Source organism: Panthera leo, chromosome B1 (assembly GCF_018350215.1).
Source record: "Panthera leo isolate Ple1 chromosome B1, P.leo_Ple1_pat1.1, whole genome shotgun sequence".
NCBI classification, from domain to species: Eukaryota; Metazoa; Chordata; class Mammalia; order Carnivora; family Felidae; genus Panthera; species Panthera leo.
The window spans coordinates 46,535,099-46,548,954 of NC_056682.1; the positions used below are offsets into that span (position 1 = coordinate 46,535,099).

At 41.0% G+C, this 13,856-nt stretch overlaps 1 protein-coding gene across 5 annotated transcripts in view; it reads right to left on the reverse strand.

The window, feature by feature from the left end:
- Positions 1 to 13,856, reverse strand: part of UNC5D (unc-5 netrin receptor D) — a 547,712-nt gene that overhangs the window by 91,974 nt on the left and 441,882 nt on the right. For 3 of the 5 annotated variants that reach the window (XM_042934906.1, XM_042934905.1, XM_042934907.1), the window contains exons 5-7: positions 10,465 to 10,645; positions 9,416 to 9,583; positions 7,506 to 7,670 (exon numbers count right to left, since the gene is read on the reverse strand). In XM_042934906.1, coding sequence (XP_042790840.1) covers positions 7,506 to 7,670; positions 9,416 to 9,583; positions 10,465 to 10,645 — 514 coding nt within the window. The remainder of the gene's footprint in view (positions 1 to 7,505; positions 7,671 to 9,415; positions 9,584 to 10,464; positions 10,646 to 13,856) is intronic. The other 2 variants (XM_042934910.1, XM_042934909.1) reach the window with 1 other exon arrangement.

Genomic DNA, 13,856 nt, shown 5'->3' on the forward strand with positions numbered 1-13,856 from the left:
CCCCTCCCCTGCTTGCTCTCTTTCTCAAAATAATAAACATTAAAAAAAATTATTTTATTTATTAATTTACTATTCTCAAATAATAAACATTAAAAAAATTTAAAAAATGGATATTCTGATGAGGTGGTCAGAACATGTGTATTTTATAGCATGAAGGAAACCTATATAATCCCCGAGTCGGTATTGTGAGGACTGGTGGTCTCCCTTGGGGATCACCTAGGTCCCTCTCTGGGGCCTTCCCCTTGAGTGACTTTTAATTAGTGGTGAGAATCATACAATTTTTAATACTAGCTGGGACCTCATAAATCACCTGTCTCCTGTGGGACCAAATCCCACCTGCAAAGGACGATTGGCAGATCAAGAGCTATTTGTTCAGCCACTCAGAAGTTCTGAGAAAGGATATTGAAACTTCGGTTCGACACAAAGTCTTACGAATCAGCCTGATTTCTAAACTCTGTTTTCCAACAACTATGAATCGGAACTGGCTGGTATAAAGAACACAATTTGTGTCTCTTAAAAATTTTCCTGACAAGTACCTTTTATTTCGTTAGATACGCTATATTCATCAGATGCATTAGGAAATGTTTTAAGAAAATATCTAAAGCATCACAGTGTCAATACTTTGCAGAATATGGAAAACATACTTTTTCTGCCACAGGAATCCCTTTACTAGAACATACACACACTCACACACACACATACACACAGAATAATTATTTACTCAAACGGAGTGCTTATTATGGATGCTAAATGCCTTGCGTGAGTAATTTCCTCCTCAAAAAGAACCCTTTCTAATAGGCACTATTAGAACTTTTATCTTATAGATGAATAAATTTAGGCTTAGAGAAGTTAAGAAACTTGGTCATAGGATTGCAAAAACAATTCAAACTCAAGCAATCTGACCCCAGAGCTTTGATTCTTCATCTATGGGATGAATGTTCGAATCCTCAAGGCTCAGCTCATTCATTTCTAGGTCCAGGTCCGTTTCTAACCTTTCAAAAAGAGAATAATCAGGGCGTCTGGGTAGCTCAGTTGGTTAAGCGTCCGACTCTTGGTTTTGGCTCAGGCCATGATCTCATTGTTCGTGAGTTTGAGCCCTGCGTCAGGCTCTGTGCAGAGTCTGCCTGGGGTTCTCTCTCTCCTTCGGTCTCTATCCCTTCCTTGCTCTCTCTCTCTCTTGAAATTAAATAATCTTTAAAAAAGAGAGAGAATAACCAGTGTCAACTCAGAATCACAGAGGACCTTTGAAAGCTAGTCAGTCTTTGCTCTGAATGCTAGATCTAGTAAGCCTCCTGGGCCAGCCAACCCCGCCCTTGAGCTCAACTTCTGTACCTTCCTACTGATGCCTTCCCTGTGCTTCCTGGATACGGCATCTAAAAAATATTTCTCTCTTCTTTGTAATAGACATGTGTTCCCATCAACTCTCTGGTTCTACAGCTGACATTTCACTTCCTTAAGAAATGCTTTTAAGCTTTCTAATGGGCTGTCTTGAGTTCACATTGTCATGGGGATCTGTTCTTATTTGTCTGTTTACTTTTCTTGGGTTTTTGTTTTTTCCAATTTAAGTAATATGATCAGGAGGTAATGTATCCTGCTCTCCAGCTGCCCAAATTTAATTTTAAAGTCCTTCCTATTTACAGTGGAGGTGTTTTATTTCAATTCTGCTCATAAAATGAACAAAGTTAACAAGATGTGCCTGAGATAAACAGTCTTCCAGAGATCATGTTTCTGAAGCACGACTTAGCACATTCTGTCCAATTCCACCAAAAGAACGTAAGCCTAGTATAAAAGGACATATTGAAATACGTGGGCAGGGAGTGGATAGGAATAGGAAACAGTGGATGGAAGAGAGAGATGGGCACAATAATTGCCTTGATTTCTATGAGCTGAGAGAGAAATTCTTCCCTAGATTCGTCTGTCATGACAGTGTAGGTAGAGCACCCGGGTCTATGAGGAAGTAAAGAGAAAGTGGTGACGGAATTTCCTGGATAGGAAAAGGCATCTTAAGTGTTTCAGAGCTGGTTGATAAGGAGGGCCATAGATTTTCAATAACTTATGAAATACACATCTGTCACAGACCAGTGGATGAAAGCCAGTCCTTACTTGGAAGGAGGATTATGTTCAAAAACGATCCGATGTCTTTATCTTTTTTATTAACAAGGCTACAAGTAGAGAAGTCTACAGTGGGTGGATGACAAAGGGGAGAGATTTTGTGGTAATTTGTTGAATATGGTTTATTCTTTATCCTCTTTATGCTCCATTCCACTCAGGGCATGGCACAAAAAAAATGACAGTTTTAGCCTTGTACAACTAAAAAAAAAAAAAAATGCTTTCATTTAAACACATGAGTATTGCAATATCTCTGCTTTATTTTCTTTTTTAATTAAGCACAATGGAAACTTTAGTCATGAGCCACTCCACTCTGTCTCATTAAAGCTTGTGACTCACAGGCTTTGTGATTGGGTCCCATAATGCGAAAGTGTTTATTGGGGCATGGGGGAGAGATTGTTGCTGAGCTGCTAATGATACCATATGTGTCCAAATCTACATTCTTATTACTCCCGTGGGTCTGCAATATTATATCCATTTCTGCCATGCAGTGTCCATGATGGCGACTCTGAATTGATCAACTGTTACTCAGAAAGGCGGCTGTTGGGTATTTCTAGGAAAAATCTTTGTGGAAAAAGGAGCACCTACTATGTACTATCAATGGAATGGAAATGGGTTTTTAATATTAAAACTACTTGGGAGGATTAGCAAGCAGTAATAAACTGCATGACAACTTAAGAATGCTTTGCACTAGCATGCTATCCTGCTGTTGCCATTTTCATTTTGCTATGCAGAGTTTATGCTATAATTAAGCAATTGTGCTGTACAGCTGGCTCTGAAATATGAACTTACCCAACAAAACATTTAAGAATGAGTCAAGCAGGTATTCCTGACTCCTTTACCCAGAGAAAGGAAAGGACGGATTTTGCTTTGGTAAACGGAAACTTGCCCTTTATAACCCTATGTATAAGAAGTAGGCGTCCTGTAAACCACCAGCAGAAAGGGTTGCAATAGATGCACTGAGCTAAACCAGAATGAAAATTGTCTTCTTCGGTGCCCCAGGAAAGACAGGGAAGGGACCCAGGTAATCACTGTAATGGATAACAATGAAGCTTAGAGTGTCCAAGAGAAAATGCTTACCAAGGCAACCTTTACTTTGATGTGATTACAGGCTCACCTTTTCAGGTGTTTCCTTTAGGTCATTTAAGTAGATCATTCAATAGACAATGTGGTTAGATTATTAGATGTAGCCTGGGGATGTTGATTGGAACCTGCTATTGTATAGATGTCTTTACCCTTGATTTAGTTTCCCAACTGCCTATTCAGCCTTCTCTTATCAATGTACCCATCAGAAATGAGAACAAACCAGCATTCAACTGATATTTTGGTTGTTGAACTGTGGATGTTGAACTGACCTATATTACATCTTGACAAGAAGGATGGATTAGCTATCAGGTAGCTCAGCCTCAAAGATTTCCTCTCTCCTTCAGACCCCTGTGGCATTTCTCTGGCTTCAGTCTCATGACACATCTAGGTAACTAATCCCCTCTGAAGCAGACTGATTTAATCTTCTCAAACCGCAGCCCTTAGTTTTATATCTGCTAGAATAACGGGAGAGGGAGAGGGAGAGGGCTTCTCTTATTCCTCAGCTTCAGGCTGAACACCCCACCAATTTCACCCTTCTGTTCCTGTCAATGAGGCATGCACCTGCTATTGACCCCTGGCTGTGATCCTTAGAGGACAGAAGCCACTAGGTTCACAGCAAGTAGAAAGGGCAGTGGTCAGAAAACTACCGGACTCTGGTTTTTAAGCTTAGAAAAGTTTCTTGACAATCATACCACATAATTATCTTTCTGGAAGATAAATGTTCTGGCATAAAAGCGTTGGATGTTTAGTTTAGCTTGTAATTTCGATCCTTGGACTGTTATTGGCAAAGACTGCCGAATCTTATTCTCACTAGTCTTGGGGCATTTATTTTCTTGGGGAGAGCATTTAGGTGTGGCCATCTGTGATAGCAGAACACTGAGGTTCTGTGCTCCAGTCACAACTGACCAAGCAACAATCACACCAAATATTAAAGTGATCATTCAGAGCTGGCGGCTGCATTTCCAGGAGAAATGCAACCCTCGGGGACAACCAAGGAAATCCAGCTATTCTGTTCAAAGCTAAATAAAATCTAAGAATTGTAGGTCATCCGAGAGTCAAGCAATGTCATTGTTAAACCACCAAAAGAAGTTAGGAATTGAGGAACTGCTTCAGGGTCATGTTTGGCACAAAAGGAAAAAAATTAGGATGGAAATTCCCAAATTATAACATGACCTAGATCCTTCACAAAGCTCTTGTTCCCATAAAGCTGTCGCCCACTGCTATTTTAATCAAACCCAGCCTTCACTGGAGCACTATCCTGATGCAGCTAGTTTTAGCAAGAGCACTTTGGCAGAGTACCAGTGACAAGTGCAGTGATGTTGGCACTATTTAACCACACTGCGGTTCGTCGCTTCCTGCAGAGATGGTAAAATGTAATTCATTTCTGTTGGTATTGGTAGCCGTTCTGTCTAAAAGGGCAGAACATGTTCTGCTGTTGGGCTCTTACAAACACATCCCTTTCCCACTGATGTAAAAACAGACCTCATACACCTCCATGGTTTCATAGGCTTCACTCTTTTTCCCTCAAAAAGCTGAGTCACTGTTGCCATCAAGGGTCTCTGATCATAGCTGACAGACATCTCAATATGCGTACTAGGGAAGCAAAGGATGCTAGAAAAACCATGCTTCAGGAGGAAAGGAAATAGAGGAATGGAGAGAGAGAGGAAAGGCTCACACAGCATTTTAAATTCATGGAGGGATTTAACAGAGATCTTGGCTCCAGTGCCACACATAGTCCAAACCTCCTCGTCCTCTATTTTATTTCCACTACAGAAAAATGGATACCGAACAGCCACTGAATTACACACGTGTGACTAAAACCATACATGGCCAAGATCCACAGAGAGGTTCGCTCAGTTTACTAACAAACTGCCCAGGGCAACTGCCGGAACTATGGCCATGGCTGGCTCTAAGGAAAGAGCTAAGCTTTGGAACTTCACAAGCACATATGCCTACGTGTCAACTCGACTAGGTCATCAGGTACCCAAATATTTCGTTGAAAATCATTCTGTGAGAGTGTTTTCAGATGAAACCAACATTTACACTGGCAGACGGAGAAAAGCAGAGCGTCCCCCATGATGTGGGTGGGCCTCGTCCAAGACGTTTCAGGCATAACCGTCCCCTGAGTAAGAGAATTCTCCTGCCAAACAGTCTTTGAATAGACACTTGGGCCCTAAAGATTTTGGACTTGCCAGCTTTCATAATCACATGAGTCATTTCCTTATAAATAATTAATATATATCATATATAGATAGATAGATATAAGTATACTTCTGTATAAGTGTGTATATATATATATATATATGTATATGTATGTATATATATATATATATATATATATATATATATATATATACACACACACATACACCTTATGTATATATAAACCTTAAAACAGCTCTCTAATTTTAGACTTGAGATCTAGGCTGACCTAGTACACTTTCAGTGCTGGGAACTCCTTTTGGCCCTGAACAGAACTCTTACTCCAGTGACAAATGCCTGTGTACCACAGTACAAGTGGGAATAAGTAGCATTCATATATTTGATCATTCTTTCTTAAGAGCTAACCGTCGTCTGTCTTCTTCCATTAGCACCTCTAAGACTTAAGTTTTAGTCAACTATGGTTGAAGCCTGATAGCCTCAGATTTTCCCCAGGTGTTAATCCAAACGATGACGAATAAAGAAGATTATTATCACGATCATCTAAAATTCAGCCAGTAGCCAAATAGTTATATTGTTGATGGTTTCTTAGAACACAGCCAAGATTTGCAGGCCTCATTGTATCAAAATATATGGCTCCGTGTTAAAAAAAAAAAAGTCACACCTCAAAAGTGTTTCAGAAAAAATGTGGTAGTCAAGGGTGGTCAAAAACACATTTCCTTAAACTTCATGCTATTGCTTGTGTTAAGTTTCCTTACATTTTGGAAGAGAGATGGCCTTCTAAGGAAGGCAGATGGTTGGAATATTAGAGAGCATGGCCCTGCCATCACAGAAACTGGTGGCAAGGTTGTCTTCTGTCACAGTCTCTGCGGTATATCTGACACATTTAGGGTCCTCAGCACTTGCACTGAGAAAATGAAGGTGCTATGGGCTATCAGTAAGTGGTCACTTCAATGTATTATCCTTTTAACTAATGTTTTAGCCATCTAGATTTATTGTGAAAATACAACAGTTAGCATGTTTGAATATGCTGGCTTTCAAGGCTATCCAGTCATATTGATGCAGAAAAATAAATCCAACTTAGATAATCCCTTCATACTGTCATGTTTCCAAATAAAAAGCAACACATATTCCTGAAAAGATGACAAACTACTGAGCTATATTATTTTTTGCCAGCTATTTTCCAAGACAGCTATTTAGTTCCAGAGAACACATGTGTCCTGAATCTCTTGTTTTTTTAAGGGCCTCAGCGAAACCAAGTAGCTCATCTGGGTAGGCAAGTGAAAAAGGGATTAATATTTACTAAGCACCTACTCTGTGCCATGAAATATTCATGTATATTCTTTTCTCATTGAGCCTTGACAGTAATCAGGTTTTCAGTACTCACATAAAGGAGTTAAGCAGTTAGCTGATTTGTTCAAGTCACAAAGCTAGTAAGGGACAGCACCAAATTAAAACCTGTCTATGTGATGACTCGATCTTCCCATACTGTCTTACTCAGGCAGACCGTCACTCGCAGACGGTAATAATATAACCTCAGGAACCAAGCAAAGCTTGGGAGTTTTGAACCCAACATTCTATTTTGATGCAAAGTCACCCATCTTTGCAAGTGTCGTTTTTTTTCCCTCCATTTGTAAGGTAACAGTCACAACACATGTCCTGGACCATAGAACCATGGTCTCTGGAGATTATTAAAATTATACATATACACACACAAACATACACACACCCCTTTACATATATGCATATATATATTATAAATGCTTTATGGTGCGGTGAAACTCTTGGAAGAAATAAAAGCATATGGTGATCAGTAACAGAATTTCATCAAACTTAAAAATGGTGGGTACTAAAAGAATTGCTAATCTAAAAGGTAATTTTAAACATTTTCTTAAATGAGTTCTCTAAAAAAGTTACTGGTTCAATTAATAAGTACACTTGCTTATGGAAGTTCTAGTGAGAAAATATTTAAAATGACCCCATCTCTACTACAAATGTATTTGTCTACGTTTCTACTCTTTTCACTCATTTCCTTTTTGCTCTTGGCAAATGACTTTGCTTTCTGCTAACATATTTAAGCAAATGAATGGTCACCATGTTTCCTTTCATATTGTGGACAAACATTGAAGATGTGAAGCAGAAGGTGTTACCTAGAATGCAGAGACCATCTGTGCAGTTTTCAGATTCCTGGCTGAGCCCTTCACAGAATTTGCCCCCGTTTCTTGGGGGTGGTGCCGTGCACTCCCGGATCCGCAAATGCTCGCACTCTGGGCTGCAGACTGACCATTCACTCCATACTTCCCAGCTCCCATCCACTTTAAGGGAAACAAATGGAAGCCTTGTTAGAATGAATTGGGCAGCTGTCAGGAGACTCACCCCAGGACTGCTGTTGTCCTTAAAGCTGGAGTTTAAAGAAATCACCACCACCATAAAAAACAAAATAATTCTGCTTATCTTCTCTCCGTGATTTCCTTCCTAAAGACAGAGGCTAACAAAAGCGGTGGTGTAATTCTCTTGCTATTTCAGGAGACCAGTTACTGAATTTAGGCAAGCTTTCACATTATCAGTGCTCTTGGATTGGCTAATAATGTCATTACCCATTCCATTCTCAGTCTTTCATGCCCAGCTGTGTCTTAGATGGACGGGTAAAGTATGTGCAGTAACCACTAGTAATCGCCGCTTCCTTGTGGGTTGACAGTTTAGAACTAGACAGTAGTAGGAACTATCTTTAAGCCCTAAAAGCCCTAAACAATAAAAAGTTAAACCTATATGTATTTTGACAGTATTAAAGTAAAACAGGTCAGTCAAAGCCCCAAGATACCAGGACTTAACATAAACAGAATTTCATGGGTCATGGATTGCTGCTGTATGTAGAAACGAACAAACTAATTTTAATTCCACTAAAAATTGACCCTAGAGATAATGGCAGCTGTTTGAGGCAATTGTCCCTTTACCTCCTAGGAATAGTCCAACCATGCGTATGTGGGTTAAGATCGTGCAATTTTTAATCGAGAGCAATTAGTCAAGAACAGGGTAACAAAAAAAAAAAAAAATACTGAACTTGAAAGCAAAATGTCCAAGAACTTGTCTTGATTGTGTTCACTTATTGGCTCCTCAGCAATCCCTTTGACTTACTTTACTATTTCTGTCAACTGGGGGATAAGAAAACTCACAACACAGAGTTAAATGACATTGCATTTATAAAAGTAGCTTGCACAGTACCTGGCACATAGTAAGCACTCAATAAATGTTGACTGAATAGGAGTTTGGAAGGAAACTCCAGGAATAAGCTGTTGGTGAGAGCCTCAGCTTAGCTTTCAGTGGAAGTAGATCTGAAATTTTAAAGACCCGAGGCTCTAGCCTAGCATCCTTGGAGTTAATGTTTTATAATGCACGGGAGGCCTAGGATCAATTTGTTTCTCAGTGGGAGGACATGCTTTCCATAAAGAAAGTCATCTCCATCTCATCTACTCCTCATTGTATAAACTGGGCTAGAGCCAGGAAGAGATGAACAAAAGAGCTTATAAAAGCCATATTTGGTAAAGGAAGTGTCTATTCAGAAAGGAAGGCAAACAGGCCAAATGCAAAATAGCAACTCTGTGATATTGTACAATCTCTGCTGGTTTTACTGTCAACAAATACAAAGCTGATAAGGTGAGTTGATTGGTAATTGATGATAAAGGGTCAGATGTCTGCTACCTGTTTTGTGCTCACAGACAACTCAATCCCTGCTAGTTATTGTGCCATCAGATGGGAGAACCCAAGGAGAGAAGCAGATGGCTCAGCCCCACCAAACACGGCTAGTAAAGAGACACTTCAGAGCATGATGGCTTACTGATGGTGAGTGTCCAGGATCATCTATATATATGTCCCCCAGTGGAGGTATTTCACCCACGTTCTTGCTATTATAGTGAGTTCCACATTAGCACTTTGGACAAAGGCTGCATTCTGAGAACGTGGGAGAGGATAACTTTGGGAAGGAAGGTTATATTCAGTGCTTCACACCAGCTTAATCGTGTTGGTGGATGAGAAGGGAAAAGGGAATCTACACATATCTCACCAGGACAAAGAGAAGTGCACGTTATTTTCTGCACTGACATTCCCTCACAAAAGGCCCCACCATTGAGAGGAGCTGGGTTGGTGCAGGTCCGGGAACGTTTCTGCCATCCTCTACCACAGCGAACATTGCAGGCTGACCACTCTGTCCAGGAAGACCAGCCTCCATTCACTGAGAGAGAAAAATGGGGAGGGGAGAAAAAAAGGAGAGAGGTTTTTACTGATTGCCTACTATGTGCTAGCCACTGTGCCAAGGTGTTGTGAGTTTGGCATCCAGGGACCAAGAGACCCTGCAGACCCACACTGGCCACTCGATCATGGGGCAACAGTGGGGCTTACCTCATCTCTGTCCCTCAGTCTACTCATCTGACACAAGAGGGACACAGGATTTTCTTTGTGGGGAATTAGGAAAAATAGGATGAATTCATCAACCTATCTCTAAAGCACTTGAAAATCTAGAGTACAGACAGAAAATATCAGCATTTGAATTTCTATTACTTAAAATGCTTCAAAACCCAATCCCAGGACTCTTCGACTGTGGAGGGGAATGACTTTACTTAAATAGCCGGGAAGTTTTGTTTTGTTTTGTTTTGTTTTTTAATGTAATACCTAAAACATTCAGCAAATAGTGATGTGTGCTTTTGAGGCATTTCCTATGCCAGGAGAGAAAACTGCCCACAGCAGGTCTGGGGAGGCTGGGGGTGGATGCTGGGTTTGGGAGGGATGGGAAGCGGAAGTTGCCCACCTCAATTCTTTTCAAATATAAACACAGTGGGAGAAAAGAAACTTTTAAGATTAGTTTTAAAAGACAGGGATTGGAAATGTCACTGTCGGAGGGATCGGGAATGTCACTATCTCGTGGACGTCCCATACTAGAGGTGAGAGCAAACACAGTACTAGCAATAGGGACGTGTTCTCACCTACCAAATGAGAGAGGCAGGAGAGAGCACAGTAGTGGATGACCCCTGAAGTCCTTTCAGCTCTACACACTGAAATCCCTCTACTTTGCTTTCCGTCCTCCCTATCCATTCCTGGCGTTGGGGCTGGTCTTACCATAAACCACCACCGTGGCTGACAGGCTCCTCCTCTTGGCCACGATGTTGGCTGCCATGCAGGTGTAATTGCCGGAGTCGGAGAGGCGCGCCTGCCGGATGATGAGGTTGTGGTCAGCCCTGGTATCAATGTTTTCATCTTGCTCGGAGTCAATGGGCTCCTCATTTTTCAACCATTCCACCTATAAGAAGAAAGGAATGTTCACTTTACCAGTCATTTGTAAACAAAACAAAACAAGCAAAAAACCCAACAAACCTCTTTTCTGGAATTGGAAGGTGGGTAGTTCCGGCGTATGGGAGGGAGACAGACGTTCCTAACCTCTAGAGCCACAGCAGTGATTTTTTATTTCTCTTTATTCCATTTCCCATCCCTTTTATTTAGCAAATTTGGTATATTCAGGAAATGAACACTCAAGTTAATAAACTGGAGTCAGGAAAGGAACATAAATACCTACTGACTTTGACCCATTTTTAAGAAACGCGGTGGAAGAGAGAAAAGAGGTGACTACAATTAGGTCATTTCATTATATTTCATCTTAGTGCAAACTCTGATGGTAATGACTACGTGTCTATAACAAGCCCAAAATGCAGCTCACAAAATCAACACATCCATGCAGAACTTGTACTTTGTGCTGAGAGGATATTATGCTGTCAGACAAGGTTTCATGTCCATGTTTGCATTTGAACAAATTTTAAGAAAGGTGTGATAATGTATAAAAGGCCAATGTAATACACATTTGGGCAATCACAGGCAATTAAATTCAAATCTCAGTGTTCTCTAGTTTTGGAGATACATTTCTTTGGTGATCAATTGCGTTACTCTTTCAATGATGCAACAGACAGTGGGTTAGATGCCCGGCACATTTAATGCCCAGCCTCTCTTCTGGAGGAGAGGACTTTTAATACCCTCTGGGCACAAGCTACTTCCACCTTGATTTATTTTCTCTAGATCACTCCTGGATAACCTGTTTTCCTCTTTCTAGTTCCACTTTTATCCTACCCTTGGCGTTATACTAGCTAGTATAAAGTGATTATTTAACATTACTACAGTTATTATGATAGAGATAATATCATCCCTTCTATGCCTAGATGATATTATCTTCCCTTCTAGGCACAGAAGGGATGATATTAGGTGAGAACGGTCTAATAGCAGTCCTATAACGGATATGATGAAGGCCAGGAAGATATACACTACAGATATTTGATAATTATAGTACTAACCATAATCTAATGAGTCGAAATCACTTGACTTTAATTATCATATTCAGTCCATTCTAGTCCTTTTTGTGTTCATTCAGAGGCTAGACTTATGGCTAACAGTGAAATTAATAGAACTGTCATGGTAAGCATGGTTGACAGGTTATTTGCCTGTGAGGCTCAGGGTAGAGGCAGGAGGAGAGCTATTTCCAGGTCAAATGATGAGAATGCAATGGCGACTAGGAAAAATTGGATGGAGAAAGGCAGGTGGGCTGATCCTATCGGGTCAAATCCGCACTCATAAGGACTTGCTTTTTCTGCATCGACGTTTAATTGGGGCAGTCATACCACCCCTTCACTTTCCTTCAGCACCTAGAGAAGACACAGATGGAACCTACTGCTCCTCTAGCCTCTCATCCTCGCCCAGCTGGGGTGTTCCACACTTACTGCCCCTATTTTATCAGGCAAGCCAGTTTCACCCAGAACAGACCGCCTTCCTTCCTCATTCTGTCCTCTGCTTCCACATCCAAACATCTCCACTTCCTAGTGTCATCTTGGTAGCACTACATGTATCTCATTTGACAATAAACATTTAGCTCCAGCTACCAGCATGTGGTATATACACAGACATCGAACAGACGCATTATAACCATAATTTAACCCAGAAAGCAAGAGTGGTGGCTACACCAAAGAGACATCACACAGAAGGAAGCATATGCACTGGGGGACTTTGCATCATACCCTGCCCACCACTGGCGAAGATAACTGAAAGTTGGTTTTAGTGTAAGATGCTTCATTCCTGGTTGTCTGGGAGGCTCAGTCAGTTGAGCGTCCGACTTTGGCTCAGGTCATGATCTCACTCACTGTTTGTGGGTTTGAGCCCCGCATCAGTCACTCTGGTGTCGGCACAGAGCCTGCTTCAGATCCTCTGTCCCCTCTCTCTCTGCTCTACCTCCGCTCACGTTCCCTTGCTCTCAAAAATGAATATTAAAAAAAATAAAAAGATACCTCATTCCTGTTTAAATCCAAAGAATTCTAATTTACCAATAAACAAGGAGCAACAATTATAGAACAATTTGTTGTCAGTCTCTAATAAAAAGGGATTTACCTGTCATAAGAAAACCTATTATGGGGCGCCTGGGTGGCTCAGTCGGTTAAGCTTCTGACTTTGGCTCAGGTCATGATCTAGCGGTTCATGAGTTGGAGCCCCACACTGGGCTCTATGCTGACAGCTTGGAGCCTGGAGCCTGCTTTGGATTCTGGATCCCTCTCTCTCTTCCCCTCCCCCATTCATGCTCTGTCTCTGTCTCTCTCTCAAAAATAAATAAACATTAAAAAGAAAGAAGAAAACCTATTATGATCTTTATAATGAAATTTACCCCAAGTATCGCTCCATTAATGAGAGTTTAGAATACCTAAAATCATCACCATCCAAAACCTACCCTCGAAGAGGTCAATTTTAGAAAATAAAATGGCACACAACAGCCAAAAGAAGTCTCAGAACAGCTTTTACTATCAAGAGGGGATGAAAAAGGAATGTGGTGCAGGGCCAACCATGAAGTAAAGAAGAAAGCCTGATCACCACCCCCAGGAGTTCCTGGAGGGCTCAGCCATGTTCCAGCCTGGATGGGAAGGTGCTAATAATGACCCCAAGCCCAAAAGCACTGCTCAGTGTGACAAAGCAGGACAGTGGAATGGATTTTAAAACACACCTGACGACCAGCCTGTGGCAAAATGCCCTCCATTACCCACTGACACTCATATTTTGCAGTCATTCATTTATTTATCTGATGAATATCCAAACACACACTGAATGTCAGAGGTGGTCTTGAGAATTGGGTAAAATGAGATCAACAAAACCCTCATTGCCTCTTCTTACATGGATCTTATGGTTAATGGGTAAGATGAAAATAAAGAAGTCAATCTACATCGCCACCAGAAAATAAGAGCTGGGAGTAACACTGTCACCAATATCTGGGATGAAATGCTTACTGTAAGGCCAAGAGGAATGGACTTTTAAAATCGCCATCATGGCTATGACACTGGAAAGAACAAACTGGTCTGCTTAAATTAGGTCTGGGAGCTTCTGTTCCACTCTACTCTCCTAGTTCTGAAACTCTGAGTGTAAACTGCCTGGTTTTCTGATTGCTAATTGCCTTACTCTTGCTATTTGTGGTACCTAGAAAGCTGCTCTCT